Source organism: Camarhynchus parvulus, chromosome 1A (assembly GCF_901933205.1).
Source record: "Camarhynchus parvulus chromosome 1A, STF_HiC, whole genome shotgun sequence".
Taxonomy (NCBI): domain Eukaryota; kingdom Metazoa; phylum Chordata; class Aves; order Passeriformes; family Thraupidae; genus Camarhynchus; species Camarhynchus parvulus.
The window spans coordinates 36258908-36282315 of record NC_044586.1 but is presented as its reverse complement, the minus strand read 5'-3'; the positions used below and the strand labels follow the sequence as shown (position 1 = coordinate 36282315).

At 38.0% G+C, this 23408-nt stretch overlaps 1 protein-coding gene across 1 annotated transcript; it reads left to right on the top strand.

Moving 5' to 3' along the window:
* Window positions 1–1315: 1315 nt before the first annotated feature.
* Window positions 1316–22968, top strand: NUP107 (nucleoporin 107). Its single transcript, XM_030960615.1, has 28 exons — window positions 1316–1382; window positions 2118–2203; window positions 3182–3271; window positions 4005–4120; window positions 4979–5114; window positions 5636–5739; window positions 6238–6365; window positions 6715–6763; window positions 7973–8044; window positions 8519–8607; window positions 9390–9468; window positions 10419–10532; window positions 11430–11520; window positions 12676–12752; window positions 13261–13320; window positions 13670–13815; window positions 13927–13975; window positions 15074–15143; window positions 15582–15700; window positions 17325–17363; window positions 17797–17947; window positions 18931–19037; window positions 19949–20051; window positions 20232–20392; window positions 20585–20710; window positions 21365–21478; window positions 21763–21930; window positions 22623–22968. Exons 1-28 carry the CDS (start codon window positions 1375–1377, stop codon window positions 22728–22730), a joined length of 2760 nt encoding a protein of 919 aa, XP_030816475.1. The 5' UTR covers window positions 1316–1374; the 3' UTR covers window positions 22731–22968.
* Window positions 22969–23408: the final 440 nt, after the last annotated feature.

Sequence of the window (23408 nt, the reverse complement as noted above, 5' to 3'; positions counted from 1 at the left end):
TCTGCCATTGCTTTGAATAAACTTGAGACGGCACACAAAGGAAGCATCTGCTCTGTCATCATTACATTTCTCACTTGTTTACCCTCTGCCCTGAGGCAGGGCTAGCCTGAGGGTGTGAGCTGTTAGCAAACAATTGAACCAGATACTGATTTGTGCGTTACTCTGAATTTCCCATTGCCCTAGAGACGATAACGCTACACTGTTTCAGAAGGATATGTTGAGAGGTAAATTCTATTAAATATATAGTACTGAACTAGGATGTAATAATTCCTTAAACACTTGGTTTTCTGTCATCATGAAGGTTATTGCCTTTGCTTGTGCTTTCTTGATAGTTTTCAGGATAGAAGGGCAACCTTTTTTTGTTTGGTTTTTGGTGGTTAGTTTTTTGGGGTGTTTTTAATCCAAAAGTACATTTCCTGAGTGACAATCTACTCTCCATAGTTCTGCTTGCTTGTGTTTCTGCATACCCAGTCTTCATCAGCTTTCTTCTTGTGAAGCGTTCTGAAGTTAGGCTCTCTGGCAGCTTCAGTGAAACCCTACGCTTGGGCATCATGGTATTTTATCAGTATCTCTAGCAAGCTGGAGGACTTCAGACTTGCACGTCTGCTGCCTTTTGCAGCTGTTGTCAGGTGTATCCTTCTGTCTCATTTGTTTGAAGTACCCCACTGTAGGTGTAGCCTTAAAAATACCCACGTACTTGCAAGTGGTTTTCAGAACCTGCCTGTCTACACGACAAGATTCGGTTTGGACACTTTTCCTTGTCCTAGAGCGCAACTAAACGGCCCACGGTCAGTTGCACAGTTGTTTGTGCTCATAAAGTAGTAACAATGTTTTTCTCGAAGTAAAAACTATTAGGCAAGAAGTAAATTTAGGGAAGGAAAGGGAGAGGTAATTTCATAATTCTGTTAAGTTTGTCCAGCCTTGAAGGGTTGAGTGATTGTGTGTGGTGCTTGCTTTACCCTTTATGTCGGTTCCAGCAGACTGAGTTACACGGGCAGAAACGGGAAAGAAACAGACGCGTGGCCGGGACGGCGGCTGCTCCAGCCCAGTGTATGAAACCCCTGGCGCGCCTCATGAGCCCTTTTCTGTGCGGCGAGATAACCCCAACAGCACCTGACACTTCTACACTACGGGGTTTTTTTAAGCTCTGACCCTTAACGCGGGTTGACAGCGAAGAGCACCCTGCGGCCGCCCGCGCCGTTCTCGCTCGCTCCCCACGGGCCTGCCGGGGCCCAGCGCAGCACCGCCGGGCCCGGGCGGGCGGGGCGCATGGGTGGCGCGGGCGGAAGGCGCCCGTGTCCTTCCGGGCCGCGGGCCGGCGCTGGCGGCGGCGGGAAGGCTGAGCCCGGGCCGAGCCGCGCCGGGGCCGCTGCCATGGACAGGTGAGGGGCGGCGGCAGCCCCGGCCTGGGGCAGCGCCGGCCGTGAGACGCGCCCCGGCGGCGGGGAGCGGGTGCGCACAGTGCGGGCTGCGAAACGCAGCGGGCCTGCAGCGGCTTCTGAGCGTACCGGAGGGGCTTTATCAGCCGGGAGCTTTAAGTCTGGCTGTTGCTTCTTGGGTTTATCTTTGGATTAACCGGGAGCCGTGAGCTGCTGAGGGGTCGCGGGGCAGGGCCTTTGCCAGGCCTGCTGAGGCGCGGCCGTGCCGCCCCCACAGCCCAGCGGGAGCGGCTGCTCTGCTCCCAGTAACTGGGAGTGAGTGGGTGTTTTCCCCTCCGCCAGACACGTGAGCTTTGCCAGACTGGTGGTTGCGTTATCCCGGGGAAAAAATGATGCAGTGAAGTCATGCCATTCTTTCAGTTTAATTTTTCAGTTGAAAATTGGAGTTTCCTACTGTTGTATCTCTTACCAGCCGTTTTTTCTTTCTTACTTTTTAATAGTAAAATGTTGATTATGGTGCAGTAGGAACAAAGTCTGGGTTTTCACGCAAGCTCGTTTCCCTGAGCTAATAAGCAGTGCTGGATTTCTGCAGAGGAAACTGGACATTAGTAGTAAGATTGGAGGTGACTTAACGCTTCAAGTTTCCTGGTTGTGGAGTTACTTTGGCATGACAGTAAGATCTTGGATGTCCTGCTTGAATTCACTTGCTTGTTTTCCGTCTGTGCTGCTGTTTTGTAGAAATGGTTTTGAAGACATGTCGTTCCCCCATGATCCTGAGATGGTCAGAGCTGGACGGAAGCAAGGCTCTCAGAAGAGAGTTTCTAGTATCCTTTTTCTGTAAGGAATTTTTGTCTTTAGCTACTGTGTTCACCAGGTGTGTATATTTTTAATACTGCTTTGATTTTCATGGGTGTATGAACTCAAGAGAACTATCTGAGAACTGTGTGACTCCATTTCTGAGCTTTTGGAAAAGAAAAATAAGTTTCCCTCGTTATATCTTAGTTTTATGGTTTTATGCTTATTTGCAGGTATTGTAGTATCAGAGTATTATGATGATCTAGTGTATCTTAGCTTTCCATCCACTGTCATAGCAAGAGTAGTGCACAGACATAGATTTAAATTTCCATAGAAATTTCCCCCCCTGCTTTTTTGCAATAAGGATCTCCCCCACCATGTAGTTTGGCAGTTAAGACAGTGGTATTTTCATGGTTGTGATAGCAAAGGAATCCAGTTTGCTTGTTATTATGGGTTTTGCATCTAAAATAAAGCTAGTGAGATATTTGCTCTGATTATATTGTGGCTAAAAACCAGGATGTTTCTGAAGGCTAATAGCACAAGCTACTGAAACTTTTATATGACTGCTTCTTAGTAAATCATACCTAGAGCACTGAACTTGGTTACTGATAGGAAGAAGTTGAGAACAGAGCACCTGGAACCGAGAGAGGAAACATTTAAAAAAATGCATTCAGGCTCAGATTTTCTTGTTATGGTTGATGTAGCATGAAGCAGTTCCTCATGGAGCAGAAGGATTCTCTTTGACCTGAGCCACTCTGAGGAGTCCCAGACCTGTTGTGTTCATATTTCTGAGCTTCACTTTGTGGTGTCCCTTTTAACCCTCCAGCTTTAAGGTTGTGATGAAACATTTTATGAAACTTTCTGTTTTATTCTGAAAGACAAGATGTGTAATTTTCATAACATTCAAGTTACCATAAAATATTTTTCCTTTCCAAATAGTCACATTCATTTAGAATAAATCCAAAAGTGTGTTTAGGAGAGTGTTTCTTAACTTGTTTATTAATCAGTTCTTACATCCCTGGATGACACTATTGGAAACATGACACCCAAAAGCCAGTTTCTTTCCCGAACTCCTAATTCATTACTTCACCAGCCAGGTACGACTGCTTGCTTGTTTGCTTACTATTTAACTAAAGGTTTTATGTGTTTGTACTTAATAATTAATAACAATCCATAAGAATGACATGGATGTGCTGTAATCCAGGGAAGGCCCACAAAGTTGGTTAGTTGCTTAAGTATCTGACATATGAGGAGAGACTGAGAAGAGCTGGGATCATTTATCCTGGGAGAGAGGTTGGGGGATCTTGTAAATATATATAAATATTTGATGGGAGGGAGTAAAACAAGAGCCAAGTTTTTCTTGATGCCCTGAAAAGTCAAGAGGCAATAGGCACAACAGCATATACAAGGAATTCTGTTTAAACATTAAAAAACACCCCCTTTTTTACTCTGCTGGTGGTTGAATGCTAGAACTGATTGCCCAGACAGTCTGTGGAGTCCCTGTCCTTGGAGATAAATAAAGCTGGACAAAGTCCTGAGCAATCTTTTCTGGTTGACACACCTTTGGGCTGCCTTTTGCTTTAAGGATTTGGAGACCAATTTCCAGGAAAGAACAAGTGGTGATGTACTGCTCTTTATGCTCATGTGTGTTTACAAAGAGCTGTAGTAACTGAAGGTATGTTGCCTGTTTGGTGCACAATCTGCTTTCAGGCTTCTGTCTGCACTTCATAAGAACTTCAGTCCCTGTTAAAAATTTCTTTTGGAATTTCTGGGTAGAGCAGAGTAGCTTGGAACACTTTTTCTTTTCAGAAAAGCCTCTTTTTCTTTCAGGTACTGCATTACATCGCAGCTCCATGAAGCCATCAGATATGTCTGCCTTCCTGGGAACAGGAGGGAAATCTCCTCTTATTCTACCAAATTCTGGACTTTTTGGCAGTCTGTCAATGGTAAGATGGTTAGAGCATCTTCTTCTCTTTTGTCCCTGTGAAACATAACAAAACTCCAAGTTCAGAGATTCTGTGTTGTTTGTTCCAAAGACAAACTGTGAGTGGTACAAGCTTGCTAATACTGCTATTGCTGTTTACTGCTGGTGTTAATTATTACTGTGTTGTTCTTTGAGATGATGCAGTGAGGAATAAGAGAGGTTTACAAGGACTTTCCAAATACACCATGTGTGTTAAGCTAGTCCTCATAACATCGGTTTGTGACTACAAAAATCCTTACTGTGCTTGTTTACAATTTCTTCAAAGAGTTGTTTTATGTTAGCAAGTTAAAACTTTGGGATTTTTCTTTTTTTAGCATTCTCCAGTATTAGGCTTCACTAGAGTGTTGAAGTTTAGACTTCACAGAACAAGCTCTTCTGATGACTTTTTAGATGACATTGATTATCTTCTACTTCAATGTCTTTGGAAAAATACTGATTGGAAAAGTTAGCAGTGGGGACCTCTGAAGTATCTTATCTCCATTTATTTTTAAATTAACTCTAGAGAAGTTAAGGTATTTTTCTCTATCTGTATTTTAATTCATTCTCCTTTTTAGTTTCTGTGGTTTGTTACAGGCCATTTGTTTCTTCATAAATTTTCAGCTTCTGGGGCCTAGTTGATCAGTGTGCATACAGAGCTCTCACTGTGTCATGGGGTGACTAAATTTGCCCTAAACCAGACACACTGGTAACTTTTTAAGGCATAGCTGTACCTTATCTAAAGGCAGTTATTTCAATATTAGTTTTTTATGATTCTCTGTTTATATACCATTCATATAGAAGGCAAAAATTTATTTTCATTATGTTCTTGTTGTGCTTTCAGTTGGATGAAAGTAGCTGGACAATGGCACTCTCGCCTCAGCAGAGAGGGATGTTTGTGAATGCAGACATGTCCAGTCTGACAGAAGACGTCACTATGAGTGCTGTCTTGTTGCGTGAGGATGATCCTGGGGAAGCTGGTGAGACAGTTTGAAGTTTTACTAATAATTGATCCCAGTTCTGATTTGTGGGTATAAATATATGTGTCCTTTTTAAAGATTTTCTGTATTATTTTGCTGGTATTTCTTAGTCAAAAGCAGTCTATTTTTAAAAGTTCAGAAAATTACTCTGTTCCAGTTTATTGGAGTTTTGTGAGTTTGTGCTTTCTATGGAGCCTGTTCTCATGGAACAAGTGTGATGCTCTAGTGATGTTGGAAGCAAACTGGATTAATTTTGTGGAGATACACAAATGACTTTGCTGTTGAAATTGTTGCAGGTGGCGTATTTACAACCAAAGTTTTATAACTGACATAGCCCATAGCTTCTGTAGATCTTACTGTCTTAGCTGATAAATACTTCTGACTTCATGAGATAATTCATATCATCATTTAAATTTGCAAAAATAAGATGTCATCAGAAGGATGTTTTTGTAGTTCAGTGGGGGCTTTTTTACCAAGTTGTGACTCACTGATATGGCTGTTTCTTCTTATATCTGTCCTAGCTACTATGAGCATGTACTCTGACTTTCTGCATTCCTTTCTGAAGCATACATCAACTACCATTTTTGATCTTGTGGATGAATATGAAAATATTTGTAACAGTCAGGTAAGTAGTTACTTGGTTTTTTATTTACTTTACTTTACATTCCCTTCCCCAAGCAGTGTTGCTGTGAAGTCACAGTGCTTAACATACATACTTCAAATATTCCAGCTATGGGTTGCTGAACACCAGCATTGAGTACCACCTCACTTTCCTCAAACACTGCTTTGGCACAGGAAGACCCATGGTGTAGCTTGCTGAATACTAAAATTGTTATCTGGTTGCTGTTCCACTGAAAATTTCAATAAACATTGGCGGATGTATAAATGTTTTTATTAATATGATGGATTAAAATGTACTTATTTCTCTCATATGTAAATAAATTAAATCACCGTATTATTTTATAAATAAAATCATCATTTGAAGAGACAGTAATTGAAGCCATTTGTGGGAAAACATTCAGGATAGTAAAAAGATTGCTGTAATGGCTTAGGAAGAAAATAGAAAAAATTCAAAAGAATTAACTCTGGCAATATTAACTCTGTATAAATTTGTTTCTCTCAGGTGAACATATTAGGGAAAATAGTTTATCGGGCAACTCCTGGACAGCAGAAGTTTTCCAAAACTGCTAGTGTCTTGTGGCTTCTCAAGCAGGAGATGGTAACATGGAGACTGCTGTCCTCTCTTTATAGGTAATTCCTTTGAAAAGCACACTACTACATTTTTGTACTGACATTATTCTTGGAAAAATTTTTTATGAGTTTATAAATATGGAGTCAAGCAATTAAGCTGAATTAGCAGTTTATTAAGTTGTTCTTAGGTTAAAAAGCTGTTTATTGAATTAGGTTCTGATATATATGTCTATTCATTATCTGTTTGCAAAAATGAAAGTTGTAAATAGGGGTGTTCTTATTACCTTTGCAACTTTTAGCATTTTTAAGAACATTTTTGTAAAGTTTTTTAAGCATTTATGCATCGACATTTTGCTAAATTTTCTCAGCTTTTGTTTTAATCTTTAGTGTTTTGCATTTTTATTTCTAGAGACAGAATACAGTCTGCACTGGAAGATGAAACTGCATTTGATATCACTGTAAGCATGGACTCTTCTGGCATTTTTTTTAAGTGATACAAGAAATGAAATAAGTAAAATGTAGGCTAAATGCTTGTATTTTACTTTTAGAATCTCAAAGTGGCAGTCGCTTAAATTCAAAAGTGAAAAATGAGACTGGTTTTTATCAAGACAATTACTAAATTATTTCACCTATTGTGAAAAGTACGTCTAAATATTCAGTTCTAAAGAGGGATAGCTAGCATAAAAGTTATTGCAAACTATTCTTTGTTTTGTTTCCTTCAATATCCTGAGTTGGAAGGGATGCACAAGGATCATTGAGTCCTACTCCTGGCTCTGCACAAGGCAACCCTGAATTCACTAGAAATAACTATTTATTTATTTTTAAAATCTGCATCAGTAGCTGTGACGTTCCCATAGATGATAGTTTTGCTTTGCTTAAAAGAACGTGGTCTCTAGCTGTCTAGCCTTTGCAGTCGTGATTCCAATTTACCTGAAGAGATATCCAAATTTTTTAGCATTCCTGTTAGAGCTGTAGTCATCTTGTCTATGTCAATACAGTGCTTCCAGCCTTTGCTGCCACAATATGCTTAGGAAAACAAAACAATAAGTAAAGTGACTCTGCCTTTGTAAAATTTATGATTGCAGATCTTTCTTCTCAGTCATAAGATAGCTTCCTCTACAATTCCCACTGCTAAGATGTCACTGTTGTGCCAAAAATACCCAGTTTCCTCCTACCTGTGTTTTTTAGGAAAACACATCTTCTGTTCTCTTTTTATTGAAAGTCTAATGAAAGCTAAATTAATGCAGGAGATCAAATAGAAAGATCAGGGCTCTGGGGCTGGTATTTTTTTTGTTTTTCACACTTTTTGATGTTAAATGTGTGTATGACTTTGAAAAGTTATTTTTTCTTTTAATTTAAGGTAGCAAATGGGATTTAAGATAATATGCAGGCAGTCAAGGAATCAATGAATCTACTGTGTGGAATCTTTCTGTGGTCATATATTTGTGTATTATATTCTAAGTCTCATTTTTATGGTTTTTAGTGTAACTGGATGTAAATGATCAAATAAAACAATGTATAATGCATTTATACATTGGGAGGGAAGGGGAAATACAGCATACTGAACTTGTAGCAGATTTCTGAAATAGTATGTGTTCGAGTTGATATTTCTGGTTCTGTGGAAATTTTCTTTTCCATGAACTAATAATCAGCTTTTTCTTAAATAGGCTTTAACTGCTAGTGAAAAAACTACTGTAGACAACTTGTTTCAGAAAGATTCACTTGTTCGACAAAGTCAGGTATGATGGAAAGTTTTTAATATGGGAATGAAAATGGATTAAATGTTCATAATACTAATGTTCTGTGCACTTTTGGGGGTTGTTTCTAATACTTTTTTTTGACGTTCACTCAAGTGTGTATTAATTGTATGCATAAAAATCATGCTTCTTAGTTGCTGAAGATGAGAAGGATTTTTCTGGCTGTTCTGCAGAGGATGAAAAGCTGAGAGCTGTTCCCATTTGCAGCATCTGTTACTGTTGATGGTGATTGATAAGCTGTTAAGTAGCACTGTATTAAACTGCAGTATCCACTGAGAAATAAAGTGGCAACCACCTTCATATTGGATACTTAAAATGCAAGTGGAGTGGTCTTCTGGATCTGTCAGCCTTTTGATTGCTCCTTAGATAACAAGTAGATCCAGAGATGAGAGGAAGGTAGTAAAAGTATTATTTGTTACATGTTTGTTTTAAAAATGCAATTTAATTTTATTCCAGCTGGTGGTGGATTGGCTAGAGAGCATTGCTAAGGATGAAATTGGGGACTTCTCTGATAATATTGAGTTTTATGCAAAAACAGTATATTGGTGAGTTCAGACTTTCTTTGATTATATACATTGTCCCATCAAGCATAAAATTCACAGTCACAGAATCACTTTTGAAAAGAAATGGTCTTTTTAGGTTGTTCATTTCATTTTATTCCCTTCTTTTCTTTTAAATCTTACATGTAAAATTTGAGACTTCTTACCCATCCACTGAAGTAAATCTCACAAGTCAGTTAGTGCCTTTTGGGAGGCAAAGATGAAAGGAAAAACCATCAAACCATTGTAATTTAATCTTTGTCCAGCTTTAGTTTTTGCCCAAGTTCTTAATCACTTTATGTCATCGACCCTTCACCAGAAGCCATTATTGTCACCTTTATTATCACTGATGAGTTTTATGGCAGAATGGACCAAAGATTACCTTCCATGCTAGATGCCTAGAGTAAACCTGCTTTTAATGGCTGATGAATACAGGCTTTTGCAATTATGTGTTTATCCTCAGTTAAATTTCTGCCCTAGACTGACTGTATAGTAATGATAATGGGAAAATCTGCTTATGTAGAAGTCAGTTAATAGTGGAATACATGAATGATTGAAGTAACAGATGCTTTTGAAAGAAATCAAATATATGTGCATTAATTCTAATATTGTACTTGTGAAATGTTATGTTTTCACAACACTAGCAGAGTCCATGGATATATCAGCCAAACCAAGTGTCTGTTCTGTAAACATACTCTATGTAACAAAATATGTCTTTCAATATTTGAGTTACTCAAAGATGCTTGCTAAAAAAGTAATTTTCCTGTAAAACATTTCGCTGCTTTCAGGGATAACACACTACACGCCCTGAAGCAGCGACAGTCAAGTACATACATGGGAAGTTCTCGTCCTCTGGTAACAGAGTTGGTAAGTATTATATAAAAATAAGGCTTGGCTTCAAAATGGGCTGGAGAAATATGCTATCTTCACAGATTGCCACCAATTCTTAGATAGTTGTGCTTTCTAAAAGTAGGTGTAGTACCTAAAAATGGCTGCAGAAATTGTGAGGCAGAGCACCTCAAAAATTCTTTCATGCATCACTGTGGACTTGTGTTTCTTTCAGCAATCACTTCCATACCCCCACCCCCCGCACAAGTACTTGTGATCTATTTGGCAAAGTAATGGCTTTATTATGACTAAAACAAACCCATGTCCCTAACCAGAAGAGCGTATAAAACTCTTTGAGGAGCCCTTGCAGATAAGGGAATGCTGTCTTTATGCAGTAACCAGTACAATAAAACCAAGTCCTAGTGCAGTACTTGGAGAGCTCTGTAATAAAAGCTAATAGGAGAGAAGTCAAGGAAAGGAAGGACTGTCCATTAGAACAAGGTGATGAGCTGCTTCAGTGACAGCAAAGCAGCCATAGAAGGTTAATTCAATTGAGGAGTGATCTGAGGTATTGATTGGCTTTGGCAAATCTCTTTAGATTTACATAGAAGCAGGTGCAGCTGTTGTGAAAAACCTTCTCAGATAGAAGGTGAAGGAGGAGAAACAGTCTGGTAGGCAGATAGACAGAAGAGCAAAGGATGTTTGAAGGTGAGAAGAGCTGGAAGATAAGAAATTTGGGGCAAATAACAAGGCAGTGGAGTAAATTCTTTGCATTGACTCTTTCTGATAGTAACGTGACAGAAGAGGAATAAGAGAAATTAGAGGAAAAACAGGAGTAGCATGCTCAGTATTACATGGGTTGTACAGATTGTTGTGCCAACATGAAAAAGTGACTCCAAATTATAAAACAGGGCAGGACGTTAATGGTGGAGGCATTGTAGATGTGATGACATCTTGTGTAGATTGAGTGATGACTTCTTTCCTTGCAGGATCCAGATGCTCCTATTCGACAGAAACTGCCACTTGATGATTTGGACCAAGAAGACGATGCAAGGTTGTTGAAGTATCTCTTCACTCTCATCAGAGCAGGAATGACAGAAGAGGTAGTATAAGTTTTAATGAAGTAACATGAGTAGCTTACTTTTAAAGCAAATAAGCTGTGTACTAAAATGTCTGTTTAAATTTGGCTTGTAGTGATTCAGTTTTCAATTTGTTGTCTATACTGACTGCCAAATTAGCATTGTAATCAAACTTGCTTCTAGTTAAATAATTTTTGGTGTAGAATAGGTGTTAAAGAAAAAATGTAGTTTTGGGTGTTTAGGTTGTTTGATGATATTTTTTCACTGTTGTGTTTTGATACTAAATACTGCCAAGACAAACACACAGAATGCTTTAAAGAGCTTCCTAATTGTGTCTCTAATCATCAATGGATTATCAGGTGTGTATACATAATGACATTTGAGTAATGAGGAGGAAAGGGGACTTGAGATTCTCATGCCAAAGACCTTAAGTAAGGACTATGGGTACTTGCTCATATTCTATTCCAATATGGTGCACATATATTCATTTTCTGATGGTGTGGAACACTAGCATACTGCTGCAGGGCAATGTGAGTAGAGATTTGCAGCTTCAGTTGGTATTGGGAGGGCTAAGTGAACTAGGAAGGTAGATGAGTGCATGAAGACAATGATTAAACATCTAAGCGAAAGGGCTGTGCTTTACACTAGACTTACCAGAATGATGCATAACAGCTGTTTAGCTAAGATGAGGCTATAGCACATTTCTTACATTGCTGTAAATACTGACTGAAATTGAAAAAACAATGACATTTACTTTAAAATCTTTCAGTTGTTTTGAGTTTAAGATCCTCTGTGCTTATTTTTCACATAGTAGACTCTCTACACAAATTTACTGGTTTAATAACATTCACATTTTTAAATAAGATGCTGGAGGTTTTCCTACCTTGAAGTGTGTTGCTGAGAAAATGCGTTATTTTTCAGGCACAGCGCTTATGCAAACGATGTGGTCAGGCCTGGAGAGCTGCAACTTTGGAAGGCTGGAAATTGTATCATGATCCTAACATAAATGGAGGTATCTGCTCCAAAGTACATTTGAGACAGATATAAAAATACTAAGATCTCATAGTATCTGTTTGTGGCAAAGAGAAATAGCTCTTTATTTTCACCAGATGAGCCTTTTTTGATATGTGGAATATTTTACCATGTCTGTTGAACATGTAAAAACTAACATGACATTATTTTGGTTGAAAGTGAGTTCATTGTATCTACCTACGCACGTTAAAGCCACTTTCTTTCTTGAAGTCAGACATAATCACTAGGAAGTAGATGTTTCAGAGTTCTGTACAGATCTTCTCCACCTCCATACAATAACTTGGGTCTGTATTTTCTTAACATCTGGCTTATGCCACCTAGCACACATTTTGTAGCTTACATACTCAAATTGGACTATATACCCAGCTTCAGAAAGCTTCAGAAAAGTAGTAGGTGTTCAGCAAATGTAAATGCAGGAGAAAGAGATGCTTTTAAAATACTTGAAAATTGTAAGGTACCTTTCTCCTTGGTTCGTTGCACATGATTCCCCATTTATAACACAGTACCTTGCTGCTTCTCTCTTTGTTCAGTACATTGGAGGATTTAGCAAGGAACTCAAGAATGAGTCCAAGTGTTGTTTATAGCTGGGTGTGGAAGGCTTAATGCTTTTGTTCTTTTCAAATCCTGATAGCCTGTTGCTTTTATCTGCCTGCCACACCACTGTCCTAGGTTTTTTTGAGTCTGCCTACCTAAGCTGTTGTTACACAGGTATAAATACCCATGCAGCTGCATGCAAAATAGCAGCGCTGAAGCAGTGACATTTTTAAGAAGCTTTGATTAAGATATAAAAATTCTTTGTTTTCCCTTAACTTTGTGGTTTTTTTTTTTCAAATGTAGACACTGTAGCTGTGTTACAGCCAAAAGCACTATTCTTTTAAAAGCTAGATAGCAGCCAAGTTTTTATATTACTGTAACTCATAGATGCAAATTCACCCAACTAGCCAGAAAAGCCACCTTGCAGTCCCGTCAAAAGCATCAAAATGCTTTAGGAGGAGTTCTAAAGGGATTGAAATTGGGCTATGAAACAAAAATAGACTTTATCATTTTTTAGATGTTACTGGATTCTCTTTTTTCAATAACATTTTCTCTCTTTTTCCTTTTCCTGTCTTTTTTTTAAATTATTCTTTGCATATAGGAAAAGATCTGGAGCCTGTTGAAGGCAATCCATACAGGTGCATTTGGAAAATTAGTTGTTGGCGCATGGCTGAAGAGGTAAGACAATGCTGCTGTTTTTTCTATTAATACATAAATGTGAACTTTTCTGAACTCTGAAATGGGATTTTAAGTAAACACACCTACTCTGTGTTTGCTGCCTAGAGGATTCGCAATTAATGCCTCTAAGAGGATTTCTGAAATATCATTTATGCATTGTGAGAAATCTACATAATCAGCACCACTTTTTCAGGAAACGTCTGCCCTTTTTTTTCTGGTTGAAAGTAAAACCACTGACACCGACTTTCATCTTGACTTAATTGAATGGGAAAGAAGATGTTGCTTTCTTTCCAGGTCAATGTACATTTTTCAGTTAAGTTACAAGGGGAACTAGTAAACTAGTGAAGGGAGTGTCACTTGCTATTCTTATTTTGGATTTTCCAGCTTTACTTGGAATCTGTTAGATGGAACATTTTACAATGGATTAATCTCTAATAAAATGTAAAGTGACTAGAAAACTTAAATGCTTTGTAATTTAAAGTTTGGGTGTTTTTACTGTTTCTTTTAGGAGCAGTTTAATAGATATGAAAGAGCAATCTATGCAGCCCTGAGTGGAAACCTCAAACAGGTATGTCAAGCCCCCTAGTTAAACAGTGTTTGGTAGTTGAGCATTTCCTTTCTCATATGTGACAGTGATATCATCAGAAATAATGCAGTTACTGGTTTCTGCACTTCTAAAGATCTAGTAAACAGAACAATAGCAAACATTGCTGCTTTAGTAGACATGCTTTTCGTAGTACTGACATGTCTTAATTAAATATATTACAGACTTTTCAGTCAAGGAAAGGCTGCTGTTTAAGGTGGTTACTACACTGCTTTGGTGCCTGAAAATCTGATCCTAAATTATAGTTGCTCTGTTTGAGTTCTGGTGTTTCTCCATCTCTTGATAATTTTTACTCTGTTTTTTTCATATGTAGCTTCTTCCAGTTTGTGATACCTGGGAAGATACTGTTTGGGCATATTTCAGGGTCATGGTGGACACTCTAGTTGAGCAGGAAATACGAACCTCAGTAGTAACTGCAGAGGAGATGGAAGAGCTCCCTAGAGATTATTTAGAAACAAAGTAAGTTTCAAGTAAAATTATGCTGCTGCTACACTCAACAAAGTATCCTGTATGGAATCTCTGTGGAATTATTCAAGGTAACGTTTTTGTCTTTTCTCCCTTGCTTTGAAGCTGGACTTCAGAAAAAGTTTTTGAAGAACTTCAAGCAACAGACAAAAGGGTACGTGTTTCTCCTCACTGCTTACCATTTTTAATTATTCACTGGGTTCTACTTTTTACTGCACTCTTTAATGTAATGCTCAAATATGCACAATGACTAATTTGTTTCATATTTTCTATCCCCAGAAATGTGTGGTTTCCAAATTCAATGGATTTTTCTTCATACTACTACCTCTTAATAGTGAAAGTGATACAGGTTTTGTGTTGCCCTGCCCTGTATCTGCCAAACTAGCTGGGTGTGCTAAAGAAACAAATGGCTGTCAGATGCTGTCAGACGTACAAAGCAGACAGACAAATCAACTATTCAACACTTCAACAAAATGTTCAAAATCGATTACATTCTATTTTCTTCATAGGAGATTTGTGTGCATATTTCAGAATAGGCCTTTCAAGAATTTAAAAGCATATTTGCTTAGACTGTGATTCTTTCTTTTAGCACTTCTAGCACCCAAAATACTCAGTTCATGTAAGATGGGGATACAAAACTTAAAGGTTAATTTTGCAGTGATTAAATTGAAACTACAGTTACTTTTATTTGATGGAATAGACACATAGCATTTATCATATTGCTGAGATAAAGACATGCAGTCAGCTACAGATACACCCAGCTGTATTTGCCTTTGCAACATAGTGCAATCCTCACCATAAAGCAAATTTAGATTTGGATTGCATTTCATGCATTAATGTGTTTATTCCTCTGGGGAGAGGGTGGAATTTCTTCCTGAAGTAACTTTCACAGGCCTTTTCTTTAAAAATTTATACGCATTGTTGCTTCTTCTGTGGTTTTTGTAAATCTTAACTGTAACATCGTTGTTTGTTCTCCTCTTCAGAGCAAAAAGCCCTTGGTGTTGGATGTCTTCCATGAAAGTATTAACTGCGCAGATCTATATTCCAGTTCTTTCTTTTAGTTTGTCAATGTTCTTGTAATTTGATGCAGAGGCAGCAAGTGCCTTTTCTCTTGCTCTTTATGAAGGATACCCTTTGAAATAGGATAGCTTTTTTCCCCTGAGGAGCCTTTGCTTTATTTATAAGTTTGTTTCCTTCATACATTATGCTAGAAGATTTATTCAAAGTTTGAATTTTCTTTTTTTGTCTCCAGAGGGTTATAGAGGAGAATCAAGAACACTATCATGTGATTCAGAAATTCATTATACTTGGAGATGTGGATGGTAAGCATTTCTCTTAAGTGATTTTTTTTTATTGTCAACTGACTACATTATTTTGAGGGACCTTTCCAGAAACTTCTGTATGAATGGATTTTTAGAAGCACACAGTAGGCAAGCTCTGCATTCAAGCTATGCTCTAATCAAGAACTGTAGGAACAGTTTGACCTACAAGGTAGTTTTCAAAGAAGTAATGAAATCATGTAAATGTGTCAGGATACATGGCAGACTGCAGCTATAACTTCTTCTGAGAAATGATGGGATACAGTACATTTTTAAGCGAGGCAGCTACATCTTTCCACAATTGTTGCTGTTCTGTTTTGTTGAACTTCTGAGACTAAATTACATTTGTTGAATAAATGCATAATTTTGAAATATTTCTTGGGTGGTTTTTTCTTTTTCTCCATGGTATGGCTAATGCAGACGTTTCCTTGGTGGTTATAGGTTTGATGGAGGAAGTCAGCAGGTGGCTTTCCAAGGACAGAAGTGTGCTCCCAGGACACCTCCTTCGTTTCATGACACATCTTATTCTGTTTTTCCGCACTTTGGGCATGCAGACTAAGGTCAGTTCACTTGTACTTGATTTGCTGTCACAGCAGTAACCAGTCTTGGAAGTAGAAGTTCTTTCGTGCAAGTACATGGACAGCATAGAATGATGGTAAATTACTGCCAGGCCAAGGAGGAGCTGCATGCTTCAATAGTGTATTTGTTGATCTTGGAGCTAAAGGAGAAAAGAGCATCCTCCTCCCTTCCAGCTGAGCTTAAAAACTCAGTTTTGGGTTTTGAGGATGGTGGATTTTACTCAGAAGCCTTTTGTTGAGAAGGTCCTGGGTCAAACTTCAGTGTTAGGCTTATTCATAGCAGCCAAAATGTCTTGAATATAACCTGTGCTTATAGACAGTTGCTGGAGCAGTACCTATTGCTGCTGTAAGCCCAAAAATGCTTCTGCTTGAGGTAATTAGTGCCAGCTGAAACTTTCTTATTATCTCCAAGGATAAAGTAAGCATAGCCTACTACCTATTTGGCCTATTTGTGCTAAATACACAGAGGGGTCACTGTAGCTGTAATTACTCATTTTGGACAATATCACAAATAATTTGGGGCTCTCCTTTTCTACTATTTTAAAGTTTAGAAGCTGTTATGTATCAAGTAATTTTCTGAATGTAACCTCTTTCGGGAAAACACAAATGTGTGTTTTCATTAGATGATTTAAATACAGCTCTGAGTTACTGTTTGTTCATACTTCCAATAATTGCTTGAATTCCTTGTGGAAATCTGTTTTGAAGTCAGTTAACATTTAGCTAAATAAGAGGAATGTGTGTGTGTGTATATGTATGCATATTAATTTTTTAGCCAGACTCAAAATTTTATGGAGTAGTGTTTAAGCTAAAGTGCAGTAGAACTAGCCATTAGCATATGTTTGACAGAGGGGACAAAAAACATGCAATTTCCTACATGAATTCCATTGTGGAAATTTGTAACGATTCTGCCTTTAGAGTTTTAGAGCAGATGAATTTATTGTATGATTACTCAATCAACCCTCAGTAGACTTCACAGGGAAGAGGCAGAAATGCAAGCTTTTATGATGTTTATTGTATATTGATTGTATACAGCTCATATAGATATATGCTTAGATGAAGGTCTTCAATTTACACATATAAAATTAAAATGATAATTCCTGACAGCAACAAACACTTGAGTCTTGGCTAAAGCAGTTTCAGGTGCTCAGCCTGTAGTGATTGTTTAGTATGGGCTATTCCAGATGAGTCAGGTGATATTTATACCCTGTTACATTATCATTTTCTATAATAAAACAGGGCATGTATTACACTGCAGTAGTAATCTGCGTACCTGACATTTTGTTTATTAATTTAAAAAATACGGTAAAATAGAAAGTTTTAAAAATCCTGTAAAAAGTAAAATTCCAGTTAGACCAAAGGCTGTATTATCCAGTTGCTGAAAAAGAAAATCCTTGGAACACTAAATCTTTGAATCAGAAGACATGCTTTTTTAATCATGCTCCAAGAGAAACAGTTCTTCCAGTTGAGCCTGTTTGTGTAGATTACTGAAGCAGGAATACGCAAATAACCTTGTGGCTGTTTTAATAGTGATAGCCTGTCAAGTATCTTTTATTTTATTTTCCACATTACCTGATTTAAAATTGAATTTATATTTGTTTGCAATAAGGAGGAAGTTTCTGTTGAAGTCCTGAAGACCTACATTCAGGTAAGCTTTCAGAAATATTGTTTGTTTTCTCTGGTGTGATTTAGATGTAAAGGAGGAAGAAAAGCAGACTTAAGGTTACAGGATGATAAGAGCTATGATGCAGCTAATGCTGTTTTCTCAAGAGATACATGGAAGCTTGCCTAATACACAAATTCTCTGTTAGCAGTTCTTAAATAAGAGACAATTTTATTGATCCTTACTTAGAAGCTGAGTGGAATCTTCCTGTATCAGAATAAATTAATCAGAAATTGGTTACACATTTTTGGGTGTACCCAGTACATGTTTTTACTTAAATGTAAGCACTTTAGTGTTTACACTAAGGAATATAGTATGCATATCTGTTAAATATGTTTATATATTAGTGGATATCTTCTGTATATTTGCTTCTTACATATTTGCTTCTCATTCTGTGTGTTTGGTTCATACTGTGCAGCGGTTGGTGTCTGAGAAGCACACAGATTTAATAGCGTTTTATGTCAGCCACCTGCCCCCAGAGCTCGCTGTAGCTCAGTACGCTTTATTTCTTGAAGATGTTACTGAGAGCGATCAACGCCACCACTGCCTTGAATTAGCAAAAGAAGCAGGTGAGAGACCCTGATGGTCCAATTATCATTTTATATCCTGGGTTATTTTGTCTTTCAATAGTTTTTGCTCTAAAACCTAGCTATGAATATGACACTCTTTCCTTCCCCTATTTTTTTTTTTGGATAAATAAAATTAATTTGCTGATCACTTCTTTAAGTAGGTGTATAGGTGTGTTTTCATTAACCTGGAATTAAACTAAATATCACTGCTTCTGGGTTATGTCCAAATACACCAGGAAGTAAATGTCAGCTGCCTGTCTCAAATATATGCTCTGAAACTTGACATGTTCATATTATTTCAGAGAACTAATTATAAAAATACTTACTTTTTTGTGGCTTTAGGAAGGTCATGAGTATCTTAAATTTTTTGTCCAATTTATAGCGCTTGTTCTTAGCCATGGTAACTTTCTTGCATTAATTGTAAACTTCCTTCCAGGTCTGTACATGAAACTAGAAGGGGATTACAATGAAGCAGCACACTGTCCATTGCTTGACAGTGCCTCTGTGCTAACTCAGAATGCACAAAGAAGCAGATTTCCTGCAGATTTTGTGTCTTAATTTCTCTTCAGTCATTTTTCAATCATTTTCTTTTAAACTCAGCTAAGGTTTCAAAAATAACACATCCTGCTTAAGCATCTGTAAAAGAACTATTCTGAGCTTTTCCTGGTACATTCTTGTCAAATCATAGTCTTGCTGTCAGAATTGTAGGAATCAGTGATCTTAGCAGATATATCTATATGCTGTCTTCAGCACAGATTGAAGAACTTATTGGTTGTCTTATATTTGGTATTCTGTGTTATATCAAATCTCATTCTTGTAAAATATCTGCAATAAATGAGATAGCACAAAAGCTTGTAATTTATTCTGACAGACTGATAAGAATTACCAGTAGTAAGGAATAAGATCAACAACTGGAGTCTGAAATTCAGTTTGTGTTAAGTTTGAATTCATGATAGTTCTTACACAGTTCTCTTTTAACCCAGGTCTAGATGTTGCAACCATAACAAAAACTGTTGTTGAAAACATCCGCAAGAAGGATGCTGGGGAGTTCAGCCACCACGACCACGTGCTGGACACAGGCACAACAGAGGTGAGTGCTTCTCAGAGCAGATAGTTCAGTTTGCAATCAGCTATGGAGTCTCTGAGCATCTATGAGCCATCTTTTTCTTTCAACAATGGTGAAAAGTGCCTTGAAAAACCCTATGAGGGAAATGCACTTTCCATGTGACCAAGTGAGGATATTGCACAGATCTATAACTGCTTTTCCTTGCTCTTTGGGTGTGTGCTTACCTGTATACAAACATTAAGTGAAGATAAGGCCCTTGAAATGACGGCAGCACCCTGTGCTGTAGCTGGGAGTAGGGTGTTGTTGTAGCCTCTGCAGTTTATGAAGATTAGTACTTTGGATCTCAGATATACCTTTTAAGATGCTGAAGTGGCATTTCTAGCTACAGCAGACACTGCTTTTGCTGACAGTTTCCTTGTCACTGCTGTTGATTGGTTGGATCCAACTCGGTGCTTTAGGGACAGCAAGGTAATGTTAATAGGCTCTATTCAAAGTACTGCTTAGAAAGCAACTGATCGTTTGCAAATTTGTGGTAACGTTTTTGCTGTTCAGTACAAAGTTTAAGCTCCCTAAGACAAAAAGGTAGTTTATCTAACACAAGAATTGGAAAACTGTGGTTGTAGGCTGATGGCACCCCTGAAGATTATAGCAAGAGCTCCATAAATGTACCATGTTGGTACAGTGTATTTGTATGAAAATTTGATAATGCATAAAAAATGTTGAGAGATGATGCTCTGAATATCTTGGGAACACTTAGAAATTCATTTTTTTAAATTATTCAGGATGGCAGAGGTTTTCTAACCTTTGAATAAAGCGATCCTTGTTACTATGTTGCAATGCTTTCCAAACTTGTGTATTTCCCTGACCAGATCTAATGTGCGTTGCATCAGCTGTGTGCTTGAAATGGTGGTGAATCTCTGTGTTGTTTTTTACAGGCAGATCAGCTGAAAATAGATGTAATTGACTGGCTCGTATTCGATCCTGCACAGAGGGCAGAAGCACTTAAGCAAAGCAATGCAATCATGAGGAAGTTCTTGGGTACTAAGCTTCACAAATATTGTAGACTTATTTTTAAATGTTGGTTTTGTTCTCATTGGCTCTTGGCAGTACATTTGATATAACTTTGGATCTAGTCTATTAAAAAGCATGGGTTTGCCAGCTTAAGAAGATAAGGTATGGAAATTGCAAAGCTCTGATACCCAGTTCACATTCTCATAGCATCCAAGAAACATGAAGCTGCAAAAGATGTGTTTGTGAAGATTCCCCAAGACTCTATAGCAGAAATATATAACCAGTGGGAAGAACAGGGAATGGATACTCCGCTTCCAGCTGAAGATGACAATGCTATTCGGGAACATTTATGTATTCGTGCATATTTGGTGAGTTTCAAATATGCAATATTCCAAGTTATTATTTAGAAATACTGGTGGCTTTGCCTTGGTGGTGAAACTTTAGCTTTGTCCATTTGATTTAACTTCTGATTCTTTGAGTCATTAAACCTGTGCATGCAATGACATTTTGGTTATTAGATGAGTCAAAAATACCCAAACACTGTTTCAAATGCAATCCAGGAAGCCCATGAAACCTTTAATGAATGGTTTAAACACATGAACTCAGCTCCACAGAAGCCGTCTTTGTTACCACAAGCAAGTTTCACTGAAAAAGTGGCCCATGAACATAAAGAAAAGAAGTATGAGGTAGGTGGAAGTCCATCTTATTTACTGTAAACTTTTATGTTCTTCCTTCAGTCTAGTTCAATGAAAGAAAGAAGACTGCTATTTCATATTATTTAAGGACTCTATTATAAACTATTTTTATCTTGAGGGAGTATGAGACAACAGAATTATAAGGCAACTGCACAATAAATTCTGGTTTTTTAATGACTCAGCTTTACATAAAATATTGTAATAGTAAATATTATCATGTGTTGATTGTCAGTGTTATTAATAAATGTGAGCGCTTGATTTTGCTATTAATTCTATTAAGTATTATCACCTTTTGTTTTCTAAAAGATGGTGCAGTTTTGTTTTGAGTAAAGTTCTTTTTGCAGGTCTGGTCAGTAAAAATATACCCTATTCAGTCAACATAAACATTTATTTTATAAGCATGGCAGAATAGGTTGTTTAAAATTATCTTCCTCTCATGACTTTGTTTCTGAACAACCTGTCTGACTCTGTGGACAGGGCATTAAGAAAAGATGGAAATAGTTGCGAGCAGCAGGCTTTTAAGTTTTAGCCACTGACTGAAGATTCTAATTTGAATTGGAGCTGCACTGCCTGTTGCAGTCTGTTTTAAAATAGCCTTGGAAATTATCCTGTTCTGCAGTAGTTTATTTTTTGTTTCTTTGCCAGATGGATTATGGCACTTGGAAAGGCCTCTTGGATGCTCTTACAGCTGATGTTAAGGAGAAAATGTACAATGTGTTGCTGTTTGTTGATGGAGGATGGATGGTTGACGTCAGAGAGGTAAAATGAATTTTTATGTCGTGATGCAGACCACAAAGCACAAATCACATGTAGTTGTACCTTTGTGACATTTAGTTTCGTGTGTTCCTGTTCAATTGGCTCTGGCCTTGCTATGAGCATTTAGAGCTTGCTCCCTGAGTAACCATGCCGATCACATCTGACAGTCCACTCCAGGCTGCTGAGGCCAGTTTTCTGCCTCTGACAGTACTAATGGCGTGGTTATGCTGAGTTGCCTGTGACAGGTACATTTTCCCAATACTGACATGTTACTTTGCCCTGGTAAGGACGCTGAGGAAGACCCTGAGCGAGCACACCAGATGACCCTGCTGCGGAAGCTGTGCCTGCCCATGATGTGCTTCCTGCTGCACACGGTGCTGCACAGCACAGGGCAGCACCAGGAGTGCCTGCGCCTCGCTGACATGGTCGCCTCCGAGCGCCACAAGCTCTACACGGTGAGCTAGGCAGGGCTGCAGCAGCCTGGCCTACACTGAAAACTCTGTGGGCTGCCTGTGGAAAAAGCTTCTATATAGAGAGGAAGACACCATATGTTCCTTAGTATCATAAGTTTCTTGATCGCTTCCCATTCACTGTAGCAGTAAAAGGTTTCCTTGTGTTATGACTTAAGGAATCAGAGTTAACTTTGAAATATTGGGGATAATGACCGGTGTTCTGACAACCAGTTCTGAGTACTGCAATTACTAGTTTTTGGATGGGGGCTCTTGAATTTTAACCTCATGATCTTAAAGGTCTTTACCAGCCTAAATGATTCTGTGATTCTAAATTTAGCTGTAGTATTGTAATTGATTTCTTTATTTCCATTACATTTCAAACACTATATAAGCAGGTTTTGCTTTAGAGCATTTGGTTTAGCCATGACCATCTTAGCCTCCAAACGCCTAAAAACACCCCCAGAATGAGACAAAGCTATCTTGAGCCTATGTTCAGGTTTTGGATGCTGTGTCTAACCTCCCATGCCTTACTTAATGTCCTTCTGAAATGCCTGTTGATCACACTATCTTAAATAGAAATAAATAATCAAATAGAAAAATAGCAACTTAATTAACCACCACTTTTTTTTATCAGTGCTGTTCATTGCAAATAAATATAACTTTATGATGTTTGGTTTTTTATTATTTATTCTCAGGTATTTTCAAAAGAAGAACTCCGAAAGCTTCTACAGAAGCTGAGGGAATCTTCTCTGATACTTCTGGACCAGGATCTTGATCCTTTGGGATATGAAATTCAGTCATAAGTTTTCATGCAGATACTTTCAAAAACTTCTGAGCATGGACATTCTGGTTATTAACAAAAACAAACAAATGACCCCAACAGAATCATTACTTGGACAAAGTGTTCTCTTCTTGTGGGGTGAAAAACCCCAACCTTCAGATTTCAATTTAAACTTGAAAAAGTATGACCAACTTCAGAATGTTATTTGTTACACAACCTTTTTCATGTTTTTTTTCCTAATAAAAGTGCTTGAAAAAGAGAAAATGTTTGTTCATTCTAATCTAAAATGGCATTATGTAAATTTGGTGATTGTATGAACCCTCCTTAATTTATTTGCTACATGCCACAGAGACTGCCCATAGACTGAAAGCATTACTTAGCAGTAAAATGTGTATGGATACAGGGGGAAGGAGACTGCCAGAAGGTGTATGGAGAAAGTAGGGGAGAAGGAAAAGGGACACACTGGAGGAAAGGAAAACCAAAAAGCAAAAGTGAGGGGTTACTTCCAGTCCTTCAGTAGAGAAGGCAGCCTTCTGCTGTTCTGCTGTACATGAAGGAGTTGCTAAAATGCTGAAATCCTGAACCAGAGGAAAGATGATCATACGTTGAAACCCCCCCGTTTGAGATTTCGTAGTTTATTTTGAAAGCTTGATCTGCCCGTTTACATGTGCAAACACATGTTTAGCTGCCTTCCCCTTAA